We start from the raw sequence: 27,916 nt of genomic DNA on the forward strand, positions 1-27,916 counted from the left end.
TTCTTCCGGATTCAATCACAAACTAACAGTTACAGCAAAATACTGCAAGTTATAAAGCAAAATGCAGAACAAAGTATACTTAATATAGACAAAAAGGAGAAAGATTGAACCTTTCCTCAAGCGTTTAGTTAAAACCTACGCTCTTCCTAGCAAAATATCCTCCCACTTTTCGAGCAATTAGATTAAAAAGCTGAACGGGTACACACCCCACTTTCCAAATTTTCTCCAACTACCCCCAAAGTCTTATGGGTTTCTAGAAGAAATTTCAAAACTGTCTCCAAGATATTTTCGAGCCTTCTGCTGCTGCATTTTACAACACTAGTGTGCTTGTGTGAAAGAGAATATATCTGAAGAGAGAGGGAGAGGGAGAGGGAGAGATAGAGACCCACTAATGGACAAAGCCACAAAACATGTTGAGTAAATCGGCAAGATCTGAGGTCGCTTCTGGCGAGAGAGCACTGACCGGAGCTTATTCTTCGCCTCTAGGAACCGTGTCGTTTCGAGGTTCTGCAGTGCACAGATAGATTTGCACTTCATTTTTTGAATTAAGTTTGAAATTAGAATTTGTGAATTTGCAAAGAGTTCGTTGAGGGTTGTTTTGTTGTTTTGATTTGCAGAGAAGAGAAATGAGGGAGGGAATTTTGGGGGAAGGGAAGGGCTGGGTTTTTTGGGGAAGGAGAAAAGGCTTGGTGGTAGAGGTGGGTATCAGGGAAGAGGAAGGGTGTCGGTGGGTGAGGGGATGAAGGGGTGGAGGGGTGGAGAGGTGGGTAAGATGAAAGGGGTTTAGATTTATTTTTTATTTTAAATTAATTATTTTAATATTTTTTTAATGACACGTGGCGTCCATTTATTTTTCATGTGGGCGTCACATCATCAGTTAATAGAAGACTTAGTAATTTGACTAACGGATGTTTGAGACTGTCCCAAAATTTACACTTTAGGTATGACTCTGGGACGAAAAAAACTTGATGTACTAAATGTTGAAAACCATGAAACATGAAGGTAGTAAACTGATATTTACCCTAAAAACTATTCGACCTCTCCGAGACTCCCATCACCACTTATCTCTCTCCTCACTGCCCTCTCACTCATTTTCGCCAAAACAATTGGTTTGTTGCCCACTTTTAGTCATGGATGACGACGGTTCTCACCAAAATTATTGACCTTCATTAGATCATTAAGAATACAGAATACCTAGGTACGGGGCAACTGAAACCTACATCCACAACTAAGTGATCGATCTTTCTTTTGAAAACCGGATTGCTGCAACAAGCCATTCATTTGGAATGCTGCCCTTCAATTCTCCACTCAATGCCCTCACAACATGGGTTGTTGCTGCCTTCACAATGTACAATGTTCTAAAAATCGACCTAGGCGGCGCCTAGGCGCTGGGCAGCGGAGCTTCGACCCGATTTAGACCAAAACGTTCAATTAGGCGGGGAGGACTTAGGCAGCTGCCTAGGCGCTCGCTAGGTACCTTAGGCGGCTGCCTAGGCGCTCGCTAGGTACCTTAGGCGGCTGCCTAGGCGCTTGCTAGGCGGCTACCTAGGTGCTCGCTAGGCTCCTTAGGCGGGCTAGGCGGCGCTAGGCGACCATCTAGGCGGTTTGAATCTCGCTGCAATTTTTGCTACCGGTTCTTGGGTTCTTAGTTGTACATGTATGATTAAGCGCAACGGTATTAAACTACATATCATGTAGAAAAATTAGCTACAATAATTTTTATTGAACTTCTACTGAAAAAAAAAAGTATTAGACTACCTACCGTTGTAAAATATGATGTTTACATGACAATTAGTTGTACATACCATGGTAAGAAAATTACTTGATACCATTTTTGTCAACACGCATATGGTACCTACCCATGTAGAATGTGATTTTTACATCATAATTAGTTGTACAAGTATACTACTTTTTGGCTACTGTGCTTCTATTCTAATATGTGTTGGCTCGTTTTCGGATTTCCCATTTTAATCTAATCCATGAGTGAGTTAGACTATGAGTTGGTTCATTTTTGGATTTCCCATTCTAGTCGAATTCCTTAGTGAGCTGCTGTGCTTCTAATCCATATTGGAGTAGGTATGTTATTTTTTGAACAAATTATGTAACTAAAGTCTTATGTACTTTAATAAAATTAAACATGGTGTGTTTATGTTATAGGAAGTTGTACAAGTAGGTGGGGGCAGTCTGCGTTCACATGGTGGGGGGATAAATGTAGAGCCTCACGAAGTGTTAGATGAAGAATTTCTCCCAATATTTGATATACTGCCATCATAATTTATGGAAAACTACTTGGGAGAGCCTTCCAACAGTAAGGCGGACCTTAATGACTTGGAGAGAAAATTACAAGAGATGAGTCTTTTGATGGAGGACTACCATTCAGATTATGAAGCTTACTATTGAAAACGAGAATCTGAAGGAGAAGCTGAAATGTAAGAAAAATTACATAGTGAAAGACAAATCTCCAAAACAAAACTCAATGATTTTGCAAGTGAAATTAAAACAAAGGAAGCCCTTGTTGATGCCAGATTACAAGTATGATGCTTGTGTTAATAAAAAAATGGTAGTTCATATGGATAAAAATTATGTTGGTTCACGAGCAATTCAAATGCATGAATATGGGAACATAAAAATAATGGCACCGGTGAAGACAATAGCTATGCGTAGGCTACAAGTGGCCAAGTGTCTTCCAATACCGTATGCAGAGAAGTTGAAACAATTTCTAGATTTGAATGATGATAGGTAGTGTATAATTTTTCATCGTTATTCTATTTTATATTTTTTTACCTATTAGTTATCAAGCTGTTGATTATGCTGTTCGAACTATATTTATATACATATATATAGGGTTTCAATGTGGAATGGAGAGCATTGTGCAGTGATCCGTGATGATATCCTCGCACTCTTGAATGAGGGTGGTGTTAGTCGACAGGTATTTGTAATTTTTATAATTATTTGACTTAGATAGCAATGAATACAATTATATTTGAATGAAAGGTTTACAAATGATTCATAAGATGTTTTGGTTCTTTCTGTAGGTAGTTGATTCTTTTTTCGAAATTTTAAATGACGACCAAATTGGGATTCCAAAAGATCAGCTGAAATATGGGTTTATGCTGACATTTGCATGGGTACGTTGTTTGTACCATACTTGACCAATCCCGAAACTACCGAGCACCGGCCAACGCTATACTGTCAAGGACCCAGAAGAGTTCCCCTCCGACCAGGAGGCCAATCACTACTCGACACGTGTCAAGATTAGAAGCCAATCAGAGCGCAGCACGTGTCAACATCAAGAACCAATCATAACATGACACATGTCAATGTGACAAAGCTACAAGTTTTTCTATAAATAGGGGTCATTCCCCCACAATATTGCCTAATGCCATTTTGTGTTAAATCATTCACAAGAACTCACTAAATTGAGAGCTTGATCCTTTGTACTTGTGTAAGCCCTTCACTACTAATAAGAACTCCTCTACTCCGTGGACGTAGCCAATCTGGGTGAACCACGTACATCCTGTGTTTGCTTCTCTGTCTCTATTCATTTACGTACTTATCCTCACTAGTGACCGAAGCAACCAAGCGAAGGTCATAAAACCTGACACTTTCTGTTGTACCAAAGTCTTCGCTGATTTTGTGCATCAACATTTGGCGCCGTCTGTGGGAAACGACACTTATTCCTACTCTCTTCAGCTGTGTCAAGCTGGTTTCTATCATTCGTACACTTTCTTTTGACCAGGCATCCCTCTCCAACATGGGAAGCGAAGGAAGCCACAGCACACAGAATGACACCCCCCTTGCACATAGTGCGAAACAACGAAAGAAGGAAGGAAAACGAGTTCTTCTTCAAGCTAAAGTCGATGAGTTGGAAGCTCAGAACAACAAGATAGCAATAAGGAATGAGGTCCTCCAGGAGCAATATGAGAAGCTCTTCGAGACACTCCACGAAGCTAGGCAAGCTCAGACACGCGAGCTTGTTGCCCCCGTGGAAGTCAACCATCAACTGGGTGCCCTCCAACATGGAGGGTCACATGCATTCGACATAGATATCCCTGATAGGGAACAGATTACCCCTCGACTTGATAATCAACATGAGGCTTCTCTTAACCCAGTTGCTTCGACCCGAACCATGAGAAGTGGAGGGAGACACCTCTTTACTGAAGGGGCAGAAGGATCGAAAGCCGTCTTTCGCGATTGTCGGGATTTCCTGAAGCAACGTCGAGAGAATTCCATCCATATAAGCTCAAAGATTAATGACCCAAGGATTTCTGAGAGACTCGGTCCCCTGCCACGGCCCAAGCCGGCCACCAATTTGGGGAAGGGGCAACAAGTCCCAGAGAGACATGAGGGTACAGGGGACTCAGAGGTGTTCCGACAGACATACCCTGGAAGCCAGTACAGCGAGTCCAGGGAAAAATCACATGCCCTTGATCAAACCTTCCTAATTCCAAGAGGAGATGGAGATTTACGAAAGAAAGCTCCAGTGACACATAACTCCGCTCAGGACCCCCTTGTCCTACAACTTCTTGAGGAAGTAAACAAGTTGAAGGCTGAACGTCAGGCTGAAATACCTGACTGGAACCAACCCAGGCCTGGCCCTCTTACAAGAAGGATCCTCAACACCCCTCTTCAAGCAAAGACAAAGCAAAAGCTTGGCTTGCAACTTTATACTGGAAAAGAGGACCCGATTGAGCACCTTAACCTCTTTGAGTCCACCATGGCATACCGGATGCACACCGACGAAGAGCGATGTCTTCTCTTCCCCTCCACCCTCTCTGGCGGAGCTCTAAATTGGTATTGTCGTCTTACACCTGAGACGGTAGACTCATTTGAGGAATTGAGGAAACTATTTGTTTCCCAACACATTTTCCAAACCGATCGCTTGCACTCTGCAGATGACCTGTACACTATCCGCCAGAAGCCAGACGAGTCATTACGTATGTATGCTGGCCGCTTCAGCCATGAATACTCCCGGTGTGCCGAGGCAGACGACAAGACTGCCCTCAAAGCCTTCACGGCAGGCCTACGTGATTGTTTCTTTAAATACATGATCAATGCCAATACTTGGAAGACTTACTCTGAGGTGATGGCGCAGGCTTATAACCATGCCTCCGCCGAGGCAAAGACATATCAGGAGAAACCCCCTACAACCATCCTTTATCAACAAGTGGGAGGTGGAAGCCAGACTCACCTAAATGAGAAGACCTCGACTTTCCAAACAGCAGTGGCACCTCCCCATGCCTTGCATAATGCTTCACCGAATCAACAGACATATCAATTTCAAGGCAAGAGGAAGGATTTCCATCCTCACCACTCTCCTTTCAGTAAAAAGAGTAAGGGACACTATCCCGATAACCAAGGGTATCGCCACAATAACGCTCGCCCCCAGGCAGTCAATGCAGTGGGTCAAACCCGCGTCAAGATACCCCCTACCCCAAGGTATGAGACATACACGCCCTTGAATGCCACATGCGCGGCCATTTACCCCAGCATAGCTCACCTGATACCAAAACCAAAGCCGAGGCACCCAGATTACACGCCCCCGAATAACGCGGGCACGTTTTGTTGCTACCATGAGCATAACGGCCATGATAGCGAGAAATGTATCATCCTCCGTGATCGTATTGAAGCTTTGGCACGAGAAGGAAAAATTGATCAATTCCTTCTTCACCCTCAAAGGGATAACCGTAACCAACACCAGGTGAATGTCATATATTCCATAAGCGGCGGCACACCCATATCTGAATCTTCCAATAGGGCCATGAAAAACAGTGAACGAAGTCTGAGGCCTGGTCACCAAGTGTTTCACGTGGAAGACATCAGGGGAGGGAAGTATCAAAAACCTAACTGGGATCCGATATGTTTCTACCCTGAGGAAGAAAGAGGCATCATCTACCCTCATAACGACCCATTGATCGTGGAGGCTCACATAGCCAACTTTGATGTTCGACGAATCCTCGTAGACACAGGGGCTTCGGTCAATATCATGTTTGCCGAAGCTTTCAGGGCACTCAGTGTAGCTGAACACTTGCTCGATCGCTCGATTTCTCCTCTGATAAGCTTCTCCGGTGATATCGTGCAACCCTTAGGGAGCATACATTTACCCTTTACTATTGGTACAGGCCCTTACACGGCTACCATTACCACTAACTTCCTAGTGGTTGACTGCCCAACGGCATACAATGTCATCTTTGGGCGCACAGGCATCAATGATCTCAAGGCTATGGTATCCACGCATATGCTGTTGATGAAATTTCCAACCCCCCATGGCAACGGCTACATCAGAGGAGATCAGCTTAGTGCACGATCATGTTACAACACTTCAGTTAAGCAACAACACTTGCCCGGACCCAAGGAAACCCTGTCTGTACATGACCAAGTCACAAAGACCAGCCTAGATGAAGCGACCTTGGATCTTCCTGATAGCAACAATCAACCCGATGATCCTCGAGATGACTCTTTCACCCAGCAAGCCCAACCTGCTGAAGAGTTGGAGAAGGTACCTATCTCAAGAGATTATCCAGATCGCATGGTGAAGATTGGCACCACATTGTCACCACCCCTTCGGTTAGCATTGATATCTTTTTTGAAAGAGAACACTGAAGTCTTCGCCTGGTCATACGAGGACATGCCAGGCATCTCTCCCGATGTCATCTGTCATCGTTTGAGTATTGACCCCAAGATCAAGCCGGTGAGACAGAAGCGAAGATCTTATGACGCTGAACAATACGAGGCAATGAAAGCAGAAGTTGAAAAAACTCAAAGGCATAGGCTTTGTCCGCGAAGTCAATTACCCGACATGGGTAGCAAATGTGGTCCTTGTTAAGAAAAATCCGACCAAAGAAAGTCTTTTGCTTCAAAAGGTCTTGTGGAGAATGTGTGTTGACTACACCGACCTAAACAAAGGGTGTCCGAAAGATAGCTTCCCTCTTCCTCTTATTGACAGACTTATAGACTCTACGGCCGGGTGTGAACTCCTGAGCTTCATGGATGCTTACTCAGGATACAACCAAATCCTCATGAACCCTTCGGATCAAGAACACACAGCCTTCACTACCGACAGAGGACTATACTGCTACAAAGTCATGCCTTTCGGCCTAAAGAATGCAGGAGCGACTTATCAGAGACTAGTCAACTCAATGTTCGCCGAGCAGATTGGGAAGAGCATGGAAGTTTACGTTGATGATATGTTAGTCAAGAGCAAACATGCTGACCAACACATCACCAACCTATATGAAACTTTCACTATTTTGAAGAGGTATCGAATGAGGTTAAACCCCAACAAATGTGCCTTCGGCGTAGGCTCTGGCAAATTCTTAGGTTTCATGATTAGCCAACGAGGCATTGAAGCTAATCCCGAGAAGATCAAAGCAATCCTCGACATGAAGGAACCGGTAACTTCAAAGGACATCCAGAGCCTTACTGGCAAGGTGGCAGCCTTAACCAGGTTCATTTCTAAGGCCACAGACAAATGTGCTCCCTTTTTTAAAGCACTTAAGGGAAGTAGGAAGTACATTACATGGACTGATGAATGTGCCGAGGCATTCAAAAACCTCAAGGAGTACATGAGTAAAGCCCCTCTACTCTCCAAGCCCGAGGTAGGAGACATTCTCATTATCTACCTATCGGTATCAGCTTCAGCCGTAAGTTCCGTTCTCATTCGAAAGGATGGGAATATTGAGCGACCTGTCTACTACGCTAGCAAAGCCTTACAAGATGCGGAGACACGGTACTCTAACATTGAGAAATTGGCTCTGGCATTGGTCATGTCTGCTCGAAAACTCCGCCCTTACTTCCAAGCGCACTCCATCATCGTGCTTACCAATTATCCTCTTCGACAGATACTCCAAAGGCCTGACACTTCAGGGCGAATGATCAAATGGGCAATAGCGTTGGGTGAGTTTGACATCTCCTACCAACCAAAGCCAGCTGAGAAGGGCCAAGCAGTAGCAGATTTCATCGCCGACTTCACATATCCTGTTGACATTGCTTCTACACCTGAAGCAGTAGCTTCTACACCTGAAGCAGTAGCTTCATTACCATCGACTTCACATATCCTGTTGTAATTTTTATAATTATTTGACTTAGATAGCAATGAATACAATTATATTTGAATGAAAGGTTTACAAATGATTCATAAGATGTTTTGGTTCTTTCTGTAGGTAGTTGATTCTTTTTTCGAAATTTTAAATGACGACCAAATTGGGATTCCAAAAGATCAGCTGAAATATGGGTTTATGCTGACATTTGCATGGGTACGTAAATTTTAGTTCTTCAAACATTGCAATTAATTTTCCCATTCTAGCTAGTTTAATACCGTCCATAACTAAGGAATTAGAACAACCAATGCTATTTAGGGATGAGTAGTGTAATTGTCAAATGTTGATTTTTATTATTTTTTTCTAATCCATTTTTATTAGTATCTGTGGTAAATACAAACTACTTGCCCTTGTAACACAGTAATCCATTTTTATTTTGATCTTCTAGCATTAATCTAGAGAATCTTCTACCTGCCCTTGTAGAATATGATTTTTACGTCATAATTAGTTGTACAGGTATATTACTTTTTGGCTACCGTGCTTCTAATCCATGTTGGCTTGTAGGATATTGTGGATGAATCGAATTTTGCAGTGAGAATATATATTTATCTTGAACTTCTATTGAAAATGGTACGAGAGAACGACTATGTTTTCTTTCCGATTAACCATTTCAAGGGAATGCATTATACTTTGCTTGTGTTCAACAAACAAAGTGGATGGTGGGAACATTACAACACATTACAAACCAAGTTGAATATGTATGTGGATCCTTATTTTGAAGAGGCTAAGAAATTGGTAAGTTGATAACTATGTAGTATACCTCTTATCCTTCAAATTTTATTTCACACACTAACTTTGTAATGTGTTCTTTTTTTATTTTTTTTATTTTTTTTTAGCATGTGAAAATTTCTGACTACTTTAAGCACATGAAAGATAGTATTTCAAGAAAGCTCAATGAGAACTCTATTTGCAAACATATCATGTAAGGTGATAAGGTACAAACGTTGTTGTACACGCTTAGCCATGATGACATAGAATTTCTCATGTGGCTGAGGCAAACTAATGTTGAGTATCCACTTAAAGCAAACATATCATGCTCACAACAATTCCCTAACATGTAAGTGTTAATTTCATTTGTATTATGCCTATTTGTTGGTTTCTTGGTTATATAATGTAATATTTAAGTTCATACCCTTTTTTTTTCTTTGTTAAATAGTTATGACTGTGGAGTTGTTATGATGTATATTGCACAAAAAAAAGCTGAAGGAGAATTAGTCAAAGGTGTCTTTTCGACAAGGGCGATGAAGAATATGAGAGCACATGTCCTTTGTAAATTCATAAATGAGGGAGTTGGTAGCTGGGAAAAGGAAGAGTAGGATAAAGATATTATGCAAAATTTGAGTTTTTGTTTCATTTAAGTGTTTCAATTTAATAAAATGATGGGACTCCAATCCATCCAAATTCATTTTCTGCTAGATAAGTTTGAGTGTTATGTGAACTGAGATATGCTTTGTCGTATCTGTTTTTTAATTTCAATTTCAATTGAAGGGGGATATTCTTCATGTTTTCCTTTATTGATTGCACAATAAGATTTGTTTGTAATCTCATATAATGTTATTTTGTCATTATGTGGACATAGTTCGTCTGGTGTACTTTCGAATTGTATAAGGATAGGTACTGTCAAATTGTTGATAAAAAATGGTTGTCGGTAATTTTCCTACATGTTAGGTAGTTTAATACCGTCCCAAAAAGTAAAATACTTGTACAACTAATTGTGAAAGTAAAATTTGCAAACTTTCTTATTCAATATCAGCACCATGCCAAATCTAGCCATCATGGTTATGTCACGAGGCGTTCATTTGTGTAGCATGATAGAGAAAAGTGTCATGACCGGATGATGAAAGATTATTTCATCGAACATCTGAGATAATCTTCTCATGATTTTCAAAGGTGGTTTCAGATGAGGAGAGAGCTTTTTGAAAGCATCTTAAACACAGTTGTCCAACATGACCACTACTTTGCAAGGAAAATAGAGGTCATAGGCCAATAAAGCCTATCACCTCATCATAAGCTCACATCTGCATTTTGGATGCTAGCTAATGGGTGCTCTCTGCAGACTCAACTGATGAGTATTGCCTACTTGCAGATAGTACTACTATTGAGAACCTAAAGCGCTTCTGTAAGGCAATTGAAGCTATATATGGAACTATATACCTCCACAAGCCAAATCGTGAAAACCTGAAGCGGCTTCTACGCAAGGCAGACAAAAGATATTTCCCTGACATGATAGGAAGTCTCGATTGTATGCATTGAGAGTGAAAGAATTGTCCTACTGCTTGGGCTAACCAATTCAAAAGTCGTCATAACAAGCAAATCATCGTGCTCAAGGTTGTGGCATCTTACGACATGGATTTGGCATGCATTCTTCGACACTCCTGGATCAAACAACAATATCAACGTTCTTTGGTTTTCTCCTCTGTTCGATGATGTTGTCACTGGATGGGCACCAGAATAGAGGTATAAAGTAAATGGTAATAGGCATGAGCTAGGTTACTACTTAACTGATGATATTTATCCTAACTGGTCTACCTTTGTGAAAAGTTATTCTCATCCCGATAGTGCAAATAAGAAATTATTTTCGCAGAGACAAGAGTCTTACAAGAAGGATGTGGAGAGAGCATTCAGGATTCTACAAGCTCGATGGGTCATTGTTAGAGAGGTTGCACGACTTTGGCATACCGAAGACCTCTATTCAATCATGATGACGTGCATAATTTTGCACAACATGATTGTGGAAGATGAATATGTCGAAATTGAGGAATATTTAGATGAAGATGTGGATGATGACCAACTAACATATGCTAGAGCTATGGCAATAGATGTTGAATATCTCGTTGCAACCACATATGAGACTCGACATGATAGGGTCACACTCAGTGAGTATATGAGACGTTTAAATAGAATTCAAGCTCCTCAAGGTCATGACACACTCCACAAGGATTTGGTTGAGCATATATGGCGCCGAGAAGGAGAACGTTGATGATAGATAATCTTAAGTGTAATAATGTGTTATGTTATGTAATAATTTTGCATGTACTATGTTGGTGTTTTCTAGTAATAAATTGAATTTTCTTCTTGTGACAAATCTTTTCACTATTATGTTGTCAAAATTATTGAAGGCATCTAGATTAATGAAACAATAATTAAAAAGTCATAAACTTCATACAAACGACATTTAATAAACTACATAAACTTAATATAAAGGACAATTAATAAACCACATAAACTTTAAAAAAATGATAATTAATAAACTACATAAACTTAATAATAATATCCACCATCTTGATTTGGTAATGGACTTGGTGGTGGATTTGGGATATAGCCTTGACATGAATTATCATCTTGAAATATACTCCTTCTGGCATCCCTTTGTAAAATTTCCCTTTGCTTACTACGTAAGCACTTCTTCCTCTCTAGAGTGTATTTGTTGAGGTCCTCCATCATCAAATTTATTTCGAACCTCTCTTGCTCCCTATCCCCTAGCTGCGTCATAGCCACACGAATTTGGGCCGCTTCTTCCTCCCGAGAGCTATGACTTTCGGTCAATCTTGCAAATCTAGTAGCAATTTGTTCACTAATGGGATATTGGGACTTCCTTTTCCACTTTGCTTCCTTATGCATATCTCTTCCCGGGGGCCTTGCAAAAGAAGAAGTTGGGTTCATTTGTTCGACACCTTCATTGAAATCATTTGGGGGAAGGCTTCACTATGAAATAATCTTCCCCATTGTTGGTCCGCATAGGATCCCCACCTCAGACAATCCTTGAGGACGTTCCAAGCATGATGCAACTTAAAAGCTTGATTTTTTATGTAGTTCTTGTCTTGTAAATTACCATTGTTTTTTCACCTTATGCATCAAATACGTAAAAACAATTAGTTGCAAAATACTATTATGTACATTACAAATAAAATATCAACAAAGAAACTCACAATTTCTAAGAAGCTCCTTCCACTAGACATGTCAACCGTGGCTCTCTCCAAGCTTCCCTTCCACAAAGTGCACACATTGTTGATAACCTTCCACTGATCATAAACACCACCACCTTCCCTTCGGCCAGCGTTGGAGTTTTCATGGAACTTATTCAACGATTTTACCCCATGAAACCTTTTTATTTTGATTCGTGTCGACGACACCATCACCATCTTTGCTAATAGAAACTCATGCCAAACATAAAGCAATATATTCCTCAAAGGTCCAATTACAACCTCTAACATGCTCTTTTGCCATCTTGAAAAATTTGGAAATGAGAAGAAATGGTATAAAGAAAAATTGGAAGAATTGTAGGAGAAAAGTGAGTTTTGTGTGGATTTTTGAACAAATACATAGGTATTTATAGAGTTTTTGGTTGAATTTTGAGTTAAATATTTTTTTTAAATTATTGTAGCCGTTGGATTTAAATTTGGGCCATTAGATATTTTTTTACCGTTAGATTTGATTATATTCGATTTAAGACGTTGGATTCAATAAATATATAAATATAAAACTAAAAAAAATGAACGTGGACCGTTGGATTAACCAACGGCCCATTTAAATCTGGTCGTTGTATCGAAAAAAGTAGCCATTAGGTTACTGACCAGGATTGACAGGCGGAGGACATGCCCACGTGGGTGGAGTCCCTCTGGTATTCCGTCTGGTGCGTTGGGCAAGTGGGTTGGCGTCTGGGCTTCACAACCTATGGTTCACTCTCACTCGGTGGGGCCCACAATGATTTCTGGCCTAAAAAGGGGCCGGTATTTGGCCCTTTTTTTAGTTTTAAGTTTTAGGTTTTGTTTAGCACTTGGGTTGGGTTGGGTTTTTTTATAGAGGGAAGGGAAGGGGAAATTTGGGTTTTAACCCAGGGTTGGAAAGAGTCTATTGTTCTATGCCGCTGTAGTACTATCAAATTGGCACTTCATTTGACGAAATCACATCACATCACATACACAGAATATATTTCTTTTTGGAATAAAGATAAACTCCCCCACTTCATCGATTATGGCCATTCAACATGAATCCTAAATCATGGACCCATGAAGGCCACGTGGAAATTAGTTCAATCTCACACATGTAAATATTCCACCAAATGCCAATCTCTTAGATAATCTCCAATGGTGATCTAAAACCTAAAAATATTTAGCCCAGAAACAATTTTTCTGCTCCAACCCTTCGGCCTAAAATTTTTGCCCGATATTATCAAAGAATGAATTAAGGCTATTTTTTTTAAATTAACTTTTTTAAAAAAAATATGTAGACTATCCTAAATTAATTATATGAACATTTTAACCTAAAAATATTTAAATTCCGATAAATTTTGAAAAATCACTAAATCAATACATGAAAATCTTGATAAACCACATAAACTTAATACAAATGACAATTAATAAACCACATAAACTTAATACAAATGATCATTAATAAATCACATAAACTTTTTTTTTTAAAAGACAATTAATAAACCACATAAACTTAATACAATCGAAAACTCATAAACTTAATAATGATATCCACCATCTTGACTTGGTGATGGACTTGGGTGATAGTCTTGAGATGAATCATCATCTTGAAATATACTCCTTGTGGCATTCCTTCGTAAAATGTCATTTTGCTCACCATGTAAGTATTTCTTCCTCTCTGGAGTGTATTTGTCGAGGTCCTCCATCATCAAATTAATTTTGAACCTTTCTTGCTCCTTATCCCCTTGTTCCTTCATGGCCAAACGCATTTGGGCCGATTCTTCTTGCCGAGAGATATGGTTTTCATTCATTGTTACCATTTCGCTAACAAATTGTGCACGTATTAGATCTTGGGACTTCCCTTTTCTCTTTGTTTCCTTTTGCTTATGTCTACCTAGGGGCCTTGCAAAAGAAGAAGTTGGGGTCATTTGTTCGATACCTTCATTGTCGGCAAAATTCACACCTTTATTGACATCATTTGGGGGTGGGGCTTCATTATGAAATAATCTTTCCCATTGTTGGTCCACATCGGTTCCCCACCTTGGACAATCCTTGAGGATGTTCCAAGCATGATGCAACTTAAAAGCTTGATTTTTTGGTGTAGTTCATGTCTACTAAATTGTCATTGCTTTGTCACCCTATGCAACAAATACATAAAAACAATTAGTTGCAAAATACTATTATGTACATGACAAATAAAATATCAACAAAGAAACTCACAATTTATGAGGCGCCCTTTCTACTAGGCATGTCAACCATGGCTCTCTCCAAGTTTCCCTTCCACAAAGTGCACGCTTTATTGATAATCTTCCATCGATCATAAACACCACCAGCTTCCCTTCGACCGGCGTTGGAGTTTTCATGGAACTTATCAACGATTTTACCCCACAAAACCTTTCTATTTTGATTCGTGCCGACGACACCATCTTCGCTAATAGAAATCCACGCCAAACATAAAACAATATCTTCCTCAAAAGTCCAATTACGACCTCTAACATGCTCTTTTGCCATATTGAAAATTTTGGAAATGAGAAGAAATGGTAGAAAGAAAAATTGGAAGAATTGTAGGAGAAAAGTGAGTTTTGTGTGGATGTTTGAACATATACATAGGTATTTATAGAGTTTTTGGTTGAATTTTGAGTTAAATAAAAATTTTAAATTATTTTAGCCATTGGATTTTAATTTGGACTGTTAGATCTTCTTTTTTTACCGTTAGATTTGATTATATTTAATATAAGTCGTTGGATTTAATAAATATATAAATATAAAATGTTCATATAATTTTTTGAACTAAAAAATATTTGAATGTGGATCGTTGAATTAACCAACGGTCCAATTACTACCACCACCCGATGAAGAAAAGTAGTCGTTGACTACAGGCAAAGCTTGACAAACCGGGGGACACACCCACATGGGTGGGGTCCACCTCAATTGAATGCAGGTTAAAGACCTTGCATGCTGCGCGTGGAGCAAGTGATAGAGGGCAATTGGGCTTCGCATCCCAGGTTTCAGTCACATAAGCTAGGGTCCACTCCAATTTGTGGCCTAAACTTGGGCTGGTATTTGACCTCCATTTGAGTTTTAGGTTTTAGGTTAATTTTAAGTTATTGGTTGGAGTACTAACACCTAGTGTCTTGCACCTTGCTTACACATAGAATATTTTGCTTTTTGGAATGAAGACAAACTCCACCATTTCATTTATTATGGCCATTCAATGTGAATCATGAATCATGGACCCATGAGGCCACGTGAAAATTAAGCCAATCTCACACATTTAAATATTTCACCGAATGCCAATATCACAGACCTGGAAGATTTAGGCCACATGAAAGCCTTTATACTAAATTTGGTGGCCATCAACATTAGTGAATCAAAGGATCGAGATGAATCTTATTTTTATCTCTGTCTGTGTGCGTTCTTCTCTATGTTTGTGGTAGGACCGGTCTAGAGATTTTTAAGGCTCGAGTCGACGTTAAAAAATGTGCCCTCATTTTATATAAGAAAATTATTTGTTTTCACACGTAAGATAACGATAAAATTATACTTAGAAAAACACTTCAAACTTAATAATTTAGAAACACAAAAAAACTAATTTATTTTGTATCATGAGAAGGAAACAAAAAAACTCTGAGTTTACAAGTAGATAGACATGAGTTTTGTTTTCCATCTGAACTTTTAAAGTGTTTTTGTATGAATCGTGAGGTGTTTTTTCTTATTTACTAACCTTGTCAATATGGGACTAAAAAAATAATAATGTTTTTGAGTCTTTAATTGATATGTATAGGTAATAAATAGGTACTAAATTAAACTTTTTTATGACACGTCATATGTTTTGCAAATTTGGCGCATTACTCTTTGTTGAAGATTAGACTTGAATTGGAACAAATGTTTAAAAATAACAACCCACATAGCTACTAGCTACTAATTAAATAAATTAACAACCAAACAAAAATTCTTAAACATGCAATTAGCATTTCGAACTCAGGATCTCTCGTTAATTTTAAACAACAAAAAACCATTGATTCTAATTAAACTCCTTTGATTATTTAGCCAAATTTTATATATTTATACTCTTATGATAAAAAGAAATTTGTAAAAATTGAAAAGTAAATAAACACAAATGGTGTTTTGACCCCAAGACCTCCTCTTTAATTTCAAACAACAAAACCACCAATTCTAGTTCAATTTCTTTATCATTGAACCAAATTGTTATAAATTTATAATTTTATGAAAACATATATAAATATACCGCCCTAATAATTTTGGTGCCTCCAATTATTCTGAACCTCGGACGATCGCCCTGCCTGCACTGGGCCTGGGCCGGCCCTGGTCTGTGGGGCTATCTGTGAGAGTTCTTCCCTTTGTCTGTTGGGGGAGGGGGTTTCTCTCCTTCGTGAGAGAAGTTTACCAGCTTTCTCACTCTTTCTCCTGTTTTTCCTCCCTTTCTTTAGTTTCTCCCTTCGATTGCCATTTTAAGAGTCGACTGCTGTGACTTCTCCTTTTATTTTTTGCTTTCCTTCCACACCTTCATCCCCGTTTTGCAGCCCCTCTTCCTCAAACCCAACCTTTCCATATTTCCATCACCAACTCACACATCATCCTTTTCAACCATTTTCTTCCCCCACTGTTTTCCTTTCCCCTTAACCAAAAATTAGATCTTTCAGTTTTGGAGTCGATCTGGAATTTTAATTGCTGCATTTTAAGATTTGATTTTTTCTTTGGGTTTGCTTGTCACTTTTGGTTTGATTTGGCTATGGGTTGCTTCGATTTAATGGAGATTAAGGTTTATTTGGTTGTTTTCAGTTTGGACTAACTACTTTTGATTTCGTCTTGTATCTATTTGTTGTTGGTACTTCTCTCAGCCCTTTCTACAATTATGGATTTCATGTCTACGGTGGTGGGTCGGATAGTTCGAGAGTCATGTTTAACTCATCATTTGATCGCTTGAAGATGACCCATGTTGCTAGCTCAGGGAGTGTGCTACTATACCATATTCTACACATCTCCTGTAGGCCTTGGTCTCGTTTTTTCTCCTTTTTTCCTGTCGAGACTTCGGTCTCCTTTTTGGTGCTTGGGTTGCTGGCGGTGGTGGATTCAGGAGGATTGAAGAAGTTGCTATGTTTTTTTTATATTTTGCTTTTCCTATTATGGGCTCCAATTTCTGTATTGGGCCAGATTGTTGTTTGTATTTGTTTGTTTGGAGGGTCATTTCTTTTGTTTTTGGGCCTGCTTTTTGTAATCTTGTTCCGTTGGTAATGAAGTTACATTTGACAAAACAAAACAAAAAAACAAAAAAAAAAAATTGTGTGGCCAATCTCTTTTGCCTTCCTTTTGTCATGTTTCTCTTGATTTTTTTAAAAATCAAATTAATCTTTTGGCTTGTCATAGTATTTTCCAAAAACAAATCTGGGCATTATGCAAGCCACCAGTCTAAACTCAAAGAGGCATGAGGTCTCCATAAAAGAATAATTAAATAAAGTTGTTAATAAAATCACAACGTATATCACTAACTTGTCTTTTTGAAGATAGAGGTCTATAGTAGCACTCTCCAAAAACAAAAACATGTCCCCACACTAGTACAATAGTTCGTGGACGTCTATCTTGCACGATAACCATCTAATCCAAATTCTTATTCTTGACGGAATGAAGGGTGTTTCTCATTGAAAGAATATGTAGATAACGTTTCAATTGATGATTACGTTTGTGATATTGCAACCATATATATAATGGCTTAACCCAACAGTTGCAACTGTTAGATGTAGTTGTGACTGTTTGAATTGGTCTTATCTTTTAAAAAGGGTGCTAACTATTTACTGAAAACATTCTTATACTTTCAGAAGAAAGTTAACCGAACACAACAAAAACATACAAACAATACTTGTGTTATATTAATATATACCCAATCCAAAGATACTTTCAATTAGGCTTGTGGCCGATGTGGGACTAATGATCCCCATGAGTCCCAACAATACCTATATTTTCTTTTCAAACCCTAGTAACATGTACAGTTCATGGTTCAAACACAAATAAATTGGAAAAGTAGATAAGCTTTCTTGTTGTGTGCCTGCATAATTCGTTAGGTGTGAAGTTTTATCACAAAAAGTTTAGATATTAGTCGGAGTGGTATTAGGATATTTAACTCTTCTTTCCTCATAAATACGGTCAATGTAAGATATTTCAACAGTAGTAAGAATTCGTTTTAACAAAATCTAGTATCAGTAATCATATTGTTAAAGAGAACACTAAGTGTCATTAGAAGAAAGTCTTCACTAGATCGACTAGTACTAATCTTGTGTTACCAAAGCAAACTATGAATCTTTACTATATAAGAGATAACATAAGTTCAAATTTCATAAATAATAAACGAAAACTGTTTTTTCCCTTATTTTGTCAATAAGTAATTACTTAATAAGAACATAGTCAAAAGAATATCGTACGTGCATCATTCCTGCAAGGGCAGACCAATAACAGCCCGAAAAGGGACTAGCATACAAAAAGTATGTCACTTATGCAGCATAGCATGAGAAATGGTTTTCCTCCGCAACATTTACAAGCAAATACATAAACTAGGCTTCAACCCAATAAAACGAGCATACAATGAGTCCTAACAGTGGCCACACGAGGAAAACCCTAGAAGTACAAAAATCAGTGACGACTGGTTGAAAACAAAAAACTATTCTACAAAAGTCAAAGGGTAATGATTTTTACTCTCATAATTTGTCCTTCTTCGACTTCTTTTCTTATTTATGTCTTTTTATTCTCCTTTGCCTGTTATATTCAAAATCTAAAAGAAAATAAAAAAAGAGTATGCTAATATTATATTTGGATAATGAATTTAAACTTGAAATTTTGACAAAAATCATAATTTATAAATTGACATGCACTAATTTTCTTATTTAAATTCATAAATATAGAAATTTAGAATTCTATATGGAAAAAAAAAAAGGAAAATGGGACCTTGATGAGTCGATTTCATACTACATATTTTACCCTATTTTGAGTATAATTTGCTTCATATTTTCAATAGACAACATTTGACTTCATTCGGAGCAAAATATGATCAAACAGACGAATTTTGGAGTGATTCTAATTAGAAGATGTTCATGAGTCTCTCAGCTTGTTCGTGTCAAAATTTGCGATTTTTTACTAAGCGGTTACTTTATGGTGATTAAATAAAGGTGCAGCGCGCGGTGTTGGAAAGTGACGTCTTTGGCCTTAATTGTGATTTTTTGAGCCTAAGATGACCTCTTTCGGGTTTGGGCCGTGCTGGAGAAGATGTCAAATTATTACAAGCTTCAAAATGGGCTATTATGAGCCGGTTTTGGAGAAGATTTGAGTCCAAAATTGGCTGGACAATTTTTGGGCTGATTATCCCAGTCAATTTAGAATTATATTTCCTAGTTTATTTTAATTTATTTGGTTTCCTAGTTTTATTCTAAGTCATTTTCTAGGAAGGATTTGATATTATATGTAGTATAAATAAGTCATCGTGGCCGGCCCTACTTCTTCTCTATGCAATTTTTGGAGAGAGGATTTTCGTCAAAGCTTAGCGATTTCAAGACTTATACTTCCAAGGTGTTTTCGTTCTCTTTCTATTTCAACAAAATTCCTTTCGATTTTAATTATGAATATGCATAACTAATCCTCTTTGCTAGGGTGAGACCACGAGCCTTAGTAAGAATATATAGTCTCTTTTTAATTTGCTTATGATATTATGCATGTAGGTTTTGAATTGTTAATCATTGGTTTAAACTATATGAGTGTCTTAGTGATTTGCGACCTTTAGGATATTTAGAAAATTAATTCGATGCAATTTGGTGGAGGGTTGTCCCTAAAATTGATTAAGGCTTCTTGTGGTTCATATGTGTAACTTAACTTAGGATAGACACCACAGATGGGTTACATATTTGATATACGCTCTATGTTGGGATTCCAAGTAGGCATATATTAGGAAGACCTAACCTTCAAAATATAAATGTATAAATCATAAGTAATTGAAAGATCCACATAGGATTGTTAAGGCGACGGTGGAACCCTGGTGCTTTCTCACTCTGATTTCCAAAAATTGTTTTTTTTTCTTTTAATATTGTAGATTTTTGTTAATTTTTTAATTAAATTCGTTTTTCATAATTTAGGTCATTAAATCACCTTTTTCCAAAACTTTGTTTTAAGTAATTAGTTAAGATTCGGTTTCGCATAAATTTATTTAAAATAATTCATGTGAATAACGACCTTACTTGAGCCAACTATAATACGATAATCATGTTTTTCTTGCAAGTAATTTAGGTGTTTTTACCCTTTTTGTGCAAATGGTAAAAATTTTATCAAACCTCAAATTCTCAAATTTAAATTCCATATAAGTATGTGTCATATCCAAATTTCTATGAGTGGGAGTTTAAAAATTAAAAAATTATGTGTTCAAATTTCATTGTTCTTTTTGGTTAACCAAAGAAAAAAAAATCATAATTACTAGAAATAAAATTCCATTATTTCTATTTTTATTATTTAAAATTCTTTAATAATCTTAAATTTTCTTATCTAAACATACTATAATAAAAAAATTAAAGTGCAATAATCAATTTTCTACCGCTAATTCTAATTGTTGAAAATCCATGAAAGTCCTAATATCCCAATATAGAAAAAATGAAAATGCCCAACTACCCCAATTCATAAGCCCGTAAAATACCCAATCCGATGCTTTAAAACGTGGAAGACTGTGACGCCCCGACCCGCAAATAAAGACTGTTTACGAGTTAGAATGTAAGTCATATCTTAGCTATAGAAATAAATTCTACAACAAAGATATGGTGGAAAAATAAAATAAAATTATTTGGAACTGATTACACAATACATAATACATCAACAAAATCTTACATAAAATTTTATTGAATACGCAGCGGAGTAACTATGGTGCACAAATTAATTTACAACAAAAACTACCAATTAGATGATAATTAAATTGTAACAATTCTTTCAAATGGATGAAATATATGCAAATGAGAAGGATGAATGTACTCACTCCCTTCTAATCCTGCTAACACATACCTAAGGCACCCAAGCATGCACGTCCCATACCATGCTTATACCACTTAGCTCCGAATACCTTAGAATATGAGTTAACTCCCCTTCATCCCTTAAACCCAATTTTTGTAATTAAACTCTCAGTTTCCACTTTATTATATAGGCACTTCCCCCAACGCCCAATTGTATATACAAGTCTTTCCCCCTACGCTTGACATATACAAGATTTCATTATTTTATAATCAACCAATTTTTATACTCAAGCCCTGCACCATACACCTGACATATACAAGGTTCATTATTTTTATATTCAAGGCAAACTTCAGCCCTTGAATAGCGTCACAACTCAAACACAATTGAACTCTCCTTCTTGCTTTGCAATGCATATGTATATGTCATGTTCACATAGATATCAATAATCACATTCTATCATATAATCTGCAAAACTAGTCAAAATAGTTAGTAGTCAAAATTGTAGTATATTACCGATAATATAGTATTGATAACACACAATAATCTAATTGAGAAATATTACCTTACCATTTTACTCCATCTCTTTCTAGGTGATATTGATGCATAAACCCATTTGAGTTCCATAGAGCAATTATGTTGGGTAAATGGATATTTTTTGATGGTTTGGTGGGGATGCTTCTTATAGCAATGATCTCCAAAATATAAATGCATAAACAACACAAGATTTAAGTGGTTCGCCAAATCGACTACGTCCACTGGGGTTTGCTTTCATTGTTTCACTATATATGAGAAACTTACAAATACAATGAAAGATGACTTAAAACCTTAACAATATGTAAAAAACAGATAAAGAGGTAATATGAAAAGGAGAATGGCTTTCTTTTTGGAGTCGTTCTTTCTTCCTTTTTTTTTTCTTTTCTTCTTCTTCTCTCTTTTCTTCATGTCCTCTGTTGGTTCTTTGCTCCTTCCTTTATATAGATTGCATGACATCTTCATCTCCAAAATATCTCTCAAGTGTGCCAATAGAAAGAAATCAAGTGTGGTGCCAATCATTAGACATAAAATGTGTTCCAATACCAAGGCAACAAGTGTTGTCCTAATAATTAAGAATGATAAGTGTTCAAGTGGCAAAAAGCAACAAGTGTCTAATTAATTATGAACAAATGAATATCATGCAAGATGTTCCTTGCATCAAAGGCCACGTCCAAACTCTAGAGAATATGAATCCCACCTATTCTCACCTCATTGGAAGATTTGGAACAAAATTGAATAGAGAATATTGTAGCCAAATGATAAAGATTCCTTTAGCCTTGTGAAACAATACTCTAAAACCACAAAATATTGCCAACTCATGCACTTAGACACACGTATAAGCCAGAGGCTTCCCACCTCCGCATTTTGGAGTTGTGAATAATGACCAAATCATTAACTCCTAATGATTACAAACTTGCCAACTCACCCTTAAGTAGACTTCCACCTCTTCACCCTAATCGTTAACTTCTATTAATTTCCAACTTTCACCTCAACCTATCTAGAGTAGTGACTAACTCCTCCTCTTTATTCTCTAATGGTTGCCAAACGCGACTTAGCCTTTGTGAGAAAAGTAAAGCCAAACTCATCATAATCCCATTCTCCAACTCAAACTAAAAATATCTCTAATTACATATGAACATGAAATACTACTAGCTAGTTTTTGAAATAATTTGTAGCAAAAAGGATTTTACATATTGAAAGTAGGTTCTAGCATAAAATAAATCTAATAAAATCATTACATAAAAATAAAGGAAAACTAATGAAAAGGGCTTGAAAACTTTGAGTTTTAATGATAAGGACAAAATAAAGGGTAAAGTGAATAGTACCAGGATTGACTTTTTAGTGTAACAATGTGGTTTTTCGTTAAAGTGAACAGTATCAGGTGCTTTTCGTTAAAGTTCCCTAAAAATAATTACCCAACATACACCAGACCCATATATATAACCATTTTTTTTAAATACAGGGTATTACAAAGCCCAATAATAAAGGTAATTAAAAGGTGCTCTTGGTGCCGGTTTACGTAATTGTAATCACTGTTCTAAAAATCTCCGCATAAGCGGTTTGCCATCGCCTCTATTAATGCCTAGGCGTTTGAAAATTAAGAAAAGACGCCTAGACCTGCGCCTTCCTGGACTACTTAGTCACCCACCTAGCCCGCCCAAACTCACCTAGGCACCCACCTAGGTTGCAACTCTCTTAGACAGAAAATAGATAACTTTCATTTTGTATTTTATTTTTTTTCAATAAATTGTAAGAGAATTATTGACACACCTCGACCTAAATCAGGGCATGTTGGTCGTCACGTAAACGTGACGTAACCATGTGCACAGTACGGAAGCAATAAGGATATAGAGAATTACGAGCGAATAAAAACCAAATTACTAGCAAAACTAGCTAAGATAAGGTGCTAGTGCGAGAATAAGTGTAAAATACACAATCAGAGCATAAAATAGTCTACGTGCAGTCAAACAGACAAATACTAATAGTACAACACCCAAAGGTGATCCTACATATATGATGTTCTGTCAGAACCACTGTTGAAATCCTTGTGATCCACCAAAGTACTCCTACTTAAAACCTGGAAGGACGCAAAATAGTAAGTGTGAGTGGGCTAAAACAAAGCTTTTCAAAATCGTTTCATTTCTCAAAAGTTCTAACCCCTCGCCGTAAAACCTGTATAATTTTCTCAGAAAAATAGAATATATACATATTTCAAAACCATGCTCAGAAAACGATATTCATAAGTATGCCATGCCAAAGTATATCAATGAAGTGCCATAAATAACCCAAGTAAAATATAACAATGATAGGTATCACAACAACCAGATATCCCTAACTCAACTGCACGGCTGAGTCTATAGCTCATAATTAATCTCAATCATATCCAATCAAATCAAATCCTGCACACGAGTCGGAACCACCTAAAGTGGTCTGTACGATAAGACTAGATGTAAAATAAATATGCTCTAGTGCTACGATCACATGAAGGTTATGCGAATAATCGCAGGTCACCTACGAGTTGGAACCACCTAAAGTGGTTTGTACGACAAGCATGTGCACCTAACTTGGATCAAAGGTGAGCATATAGTGCGGGAGGTGAACATCACGTGAAAGACTGTGCCCTAACTCTGGGCGGGAGCACTAACACTTAGATGCAGGTTTATGAGCTCTCAATACATCACATCATACATCACATAACCGAAACAATCTCATACCTTTGATTATGAACGTACCTGGCACTTACTCGTTCGTCTGCAGCACCATTCATGAATGTCTGCAACTACTAATGCATAATTAAAATAGATAGATACTTGCATGGCATTTCCAAAACATATATTCATTTAAACATATTTTATGGGATAATTCTAAAGTATATAGGTATATATGGAAAACCCCATTCACTGGTATATCGAAGGGTCGTAGCCCCCGAGCCTCGATTGATAGTGCTCGTCCTCAGGTCACCTATATACGAAATAACTGATAAACGTTATTTAAAGCATATACACAAAACTAGGAAATAACTTATCATACAATACTCAAATGAGTATACCACCATGATCTACTCAACCTCAGGAACATCTTTATATTTTTAGAAAAATTTTCCAACCACCCACGCACCCTCACGCGCGGATCATGCGCAGGCATGTGTCTGGCACACCAAACGGATTCCCTAACGGCATTAGGGAATATTCCGTTAAAAACTAGAATATGCCATTAAAGTTACCTGACAGCGTCAAAATATTCCATCAACTTTGATGGAATATTCTCCTCATTCTTCCTTGGTTCATCGGAGTTTGGCGCCGGTCACCGCTGTGATCATCGAAAACTAGGAAATTTTAAAACTTCAATATCTTCTTCATTTCTCAACCAAAATCTATGAAATTTATACCAAAATGAAGCTTAAGATGAGAAGAACATATTCTTACCACTTTGGGGACCAAAAACCAACGGAAAGTCGCCTGAAAAACCTTCGATATTCCGGTCAAACCTGCAACTGGCTAAACATGGGCTTCTCGACGTCCAAATCACTTCAAAATTACTCCCCGAGCTTTGTGAAGATGTTTTAAGGCTCCCTATAACCTTAAAACTCCTTGAAACTTCACGATTATGAGTGCATGAACAATACTCCAAATCGGGGTTCTATGGTTCTCGGGTTTATCGAGGGTTTCACGTCCAAATAATAGTATCAATGGGCTCCTGGGCTCATAAGAAACTTGAAAATGGTCTCCAAAACCTCGATCCGTGACTGGAAATGAAGGTTTGAGGTTCATCCGTGCGTATCGTACGAACAATGAAAGAACTCGAAAGGAAGGAAGAAAGAAGGGTCAACGGGTAAAGGAAATGGGTTGGTTTGTGTGTGTGTGGTCTAGGTTGCAGCTAGTCACAACAAACAAAAACCATAGCTTTTAAGTTCCAAAAACTTAGGAACTAATTAAATTTGTCTAAGAACCAACTCAAACCACAACATCACACACAATGTACTCAACATCCAAGGGTATTCTAGGTATTTCATACCGTTGATAAAATATATTTCGGCACGGGCTGTGACACTTATTGAATACTTAAATGAACACATATTATATGCTTGTTCCCCATGTTTTTCCTTATATTCCAATACTTCATAATATATATGTCATTTTATTCTGTAGTTTATGATGAAATTATATATATTATAAACAGATATTTATTTACACGAAATATAATAAATCTACTTAAATCCGCCTAGTCCGTATAGGCCCCAGCTCGCCGCCCAACTAGCGTGACACACCCTGATCCGGAGGATCCAGGTGTGCTGGCGGTCACGTGATCGTGACGTAGCCAAGAGTGCGACACGGAAGCAAGATACCACAGAATTACGAATGAATTCGAAACAACTACAGGCAGTAATAACCTACTAGCATAAAGAGTGAGTTATAAAGTAAACGCGTGAATTCAGAGCATAGGTTTAAGTGCAGTCAAGTAGGACTAAAATAAAAGTACATCACCCTCAGGTGAGTCCTACATGTCAAGAGTCTGTCAGAAAGCCGGAATAAGCCCCCGAGAGCCACCAACCGCTAACTAGAACCTGGAGGGGCGCAAAACAAAATGAGTGGGTCAGTAAAACCAAATAGTTTTCCAAAATAGTTCATTAAAAACAATTCTAACCCCTCACCGTAAAAACCTGTATACTTTCCCAGAAAATAGTATATATACATATATATATATATATACACGCAACATCAAATCAACTTAATTTCATAAACATAATATCTCAGTAAAGACATGCTATGCCCAAAATATAACCAGAATACATCAATATCAATCAGGTGAATGATAAATCAACCGGAGACCCTACAATGGTCCTGTACGGCTGATTCTAAAGCTCAACATCCAATCCAACCGGAGTCACCTCGGTGACCTGTACGGTTCAACTCTGCACGTCACTCGGAACTACATATAGTAGTCTGTACGATGACAGGTGTATATATACGCTCTAGTGCTTCTCTCATCAATCATCAGCGCGCATAACTAAAGTCACCCACTAGTCGGAATCACATCTAGTGATTTGTACGACTAGCATGTCGGAACCCTCACATGGTCTGTACGACATCCACCTACTTGGATCCAAGACGAGCGTGCGGTGTGGTGAATAACAATATAAGCACTATCACCTAGGTGCAGGTCATGAGCTTTCAATGCAATCCATGATAAATAACTCAGCTAAAAATAAATAAACTCACATGAGCGTCCACCGCGTCATTTCACATATATATATATATATATATATATATATATCAATTATCAAACTAAATATCTCAACAGTTTCATGCATGGCAAATAGATTCATAATTTTCACATAAACGTATTTTCTGGGAAAAATAGTTGTATATAGGTAATACGAAATTAAAACTGCCCACTCACTGATAAGTCGAGGGGTCGTAAACCCCGTGGCGTCCCTGGATGTGCCCGTCCTCGGGATACGTGTCACCTATATGCGAAAAAACTATAAAAACGTTAATTTTAAACACATCACCAATATTTCGAAATAACCTCTCATATGATGCTCAATTTGGGTATATGAATACACCACATCGACCTACTCGACGTCACGGACGTCGCACAATTTTTAGAAAAATTTTTGGAGGTCCCACGCGCCGTGGGTGGCACGGGTCCACGCGCAGGTCACGCGCCGCGCATGTCGTCTTCCTCTCTGGGCTCGCCGGACTGGTTTTTCCGGCGGCCGGTTTCCGGCGAGTTTTAAAACTCTTCGTTCTCCTTCGTTTTTCACCCATTTTCTTCGTATTTTATATCAAATTGAAGCCCCAAACATGTAGAATCATGATAGACTAGTTTAAGGCTCTAAAAATCAAGAAATCTCACCGGGAAAATTCCAAGAATTTCAGCCGAACTTGAACCACGTGATCCCGATGTCCAAATCCTTCAAACGAAGTACTCCGGGCCTCCTTGGAACCTCACTAAGCTCACTACAAACTTAGAATTCCCTGAAACACAACATTTTACGTTCGCATGAACAGTGACCAAAAATGGAGGTTCGGGTTTCACGTGATTCCGAAGGTTTCACTGCCTAAAACTAGTACCATTCAACTCAGATCGTCAAAAGGATGAAGATGCATACCTTGGTTGCTTCGATCCGTCGAGATTTGGAAGGTTTTGGGGGTGGCCGTACGTATGGGTGTGTGTAGAGAGAGAGGGAATCGGGATGGAGCAGAGAGAGAGAGGGTTACGGGTTAGAGAGAGAGTGTGAGTTTTTGATGTCCAAATCAATCCCCACCATCCATTTTGTAATCCCTAACCAACATAACAAAAGTCAAATAAAAATCTAACTAATCTTATATAATTTTCTTCCACAACACATCT

The 27,916-nt window shown here is 37.9% G+C and overlaps 1 protein-coding gene and 1 pseudogene across 2 annotated transcripts; one reads left to right on the plus strand and one right to left on the minus strand.

Moving 5' to 3' along the window:
• Positions 1 to 410: 410 nt before the first annotated feature.
• LOC126602742 (uncharacterized) lies at positions 411 to 3,117 on the plus strand (annotated as a pseudogene).
• A 10,238-nt stretch (positions 3,118 to 13,355) lies between these two features.
• Positions 13,356 to 14,564, minus strand: LOC126605819 (uncharacterized). Of its 2 annotated transcripts, none has more exons than XR_007617046.1 (2): positions 14,252 to 14,564; positions 13,356 to 14,169 (listed from the first exon to the last, which is right to left on the minus strand). XR_007617046.1 is itself a non-coding variant. In XM_050273269.1 (2 exons), the coding sequence occupies exons 1-2, from the start codon at positions 14,527 to 14,529 to the stop codon at positions 13,570 to 13,572; spliced, it is 642 nt and encodes a 213-aa protein (XP_050129226.1). In that variant the 5' UTR covers positions 14,530 to 14,564; the 3' UTR covers positions 13,356 to 13,569. The 2 variants fall into 2 exon arrangements, 1 of the variants encoding a protein (XP_050129226.1); XM_050273269.1 differs by having other exon boundaries at positions 13,356 to 13,933.
• Positions 14,565 to 27,916: the final 13,352 nt, after the last annotated feature.

This window comes from Malus sylvestris, chromosome 15 (assembly GCF_916048215.2).
Source record: "Malus sylvestris chromosome 15, drMalSylv7.2, whole genome shotgun sequence".
Classification (NCBI taxonomy): Eukaryota; Viridiplantae; Streptophyta; class Magnoliopsida; order Rosales; family Rosaceae; genus Malus; species Malus sylvestris.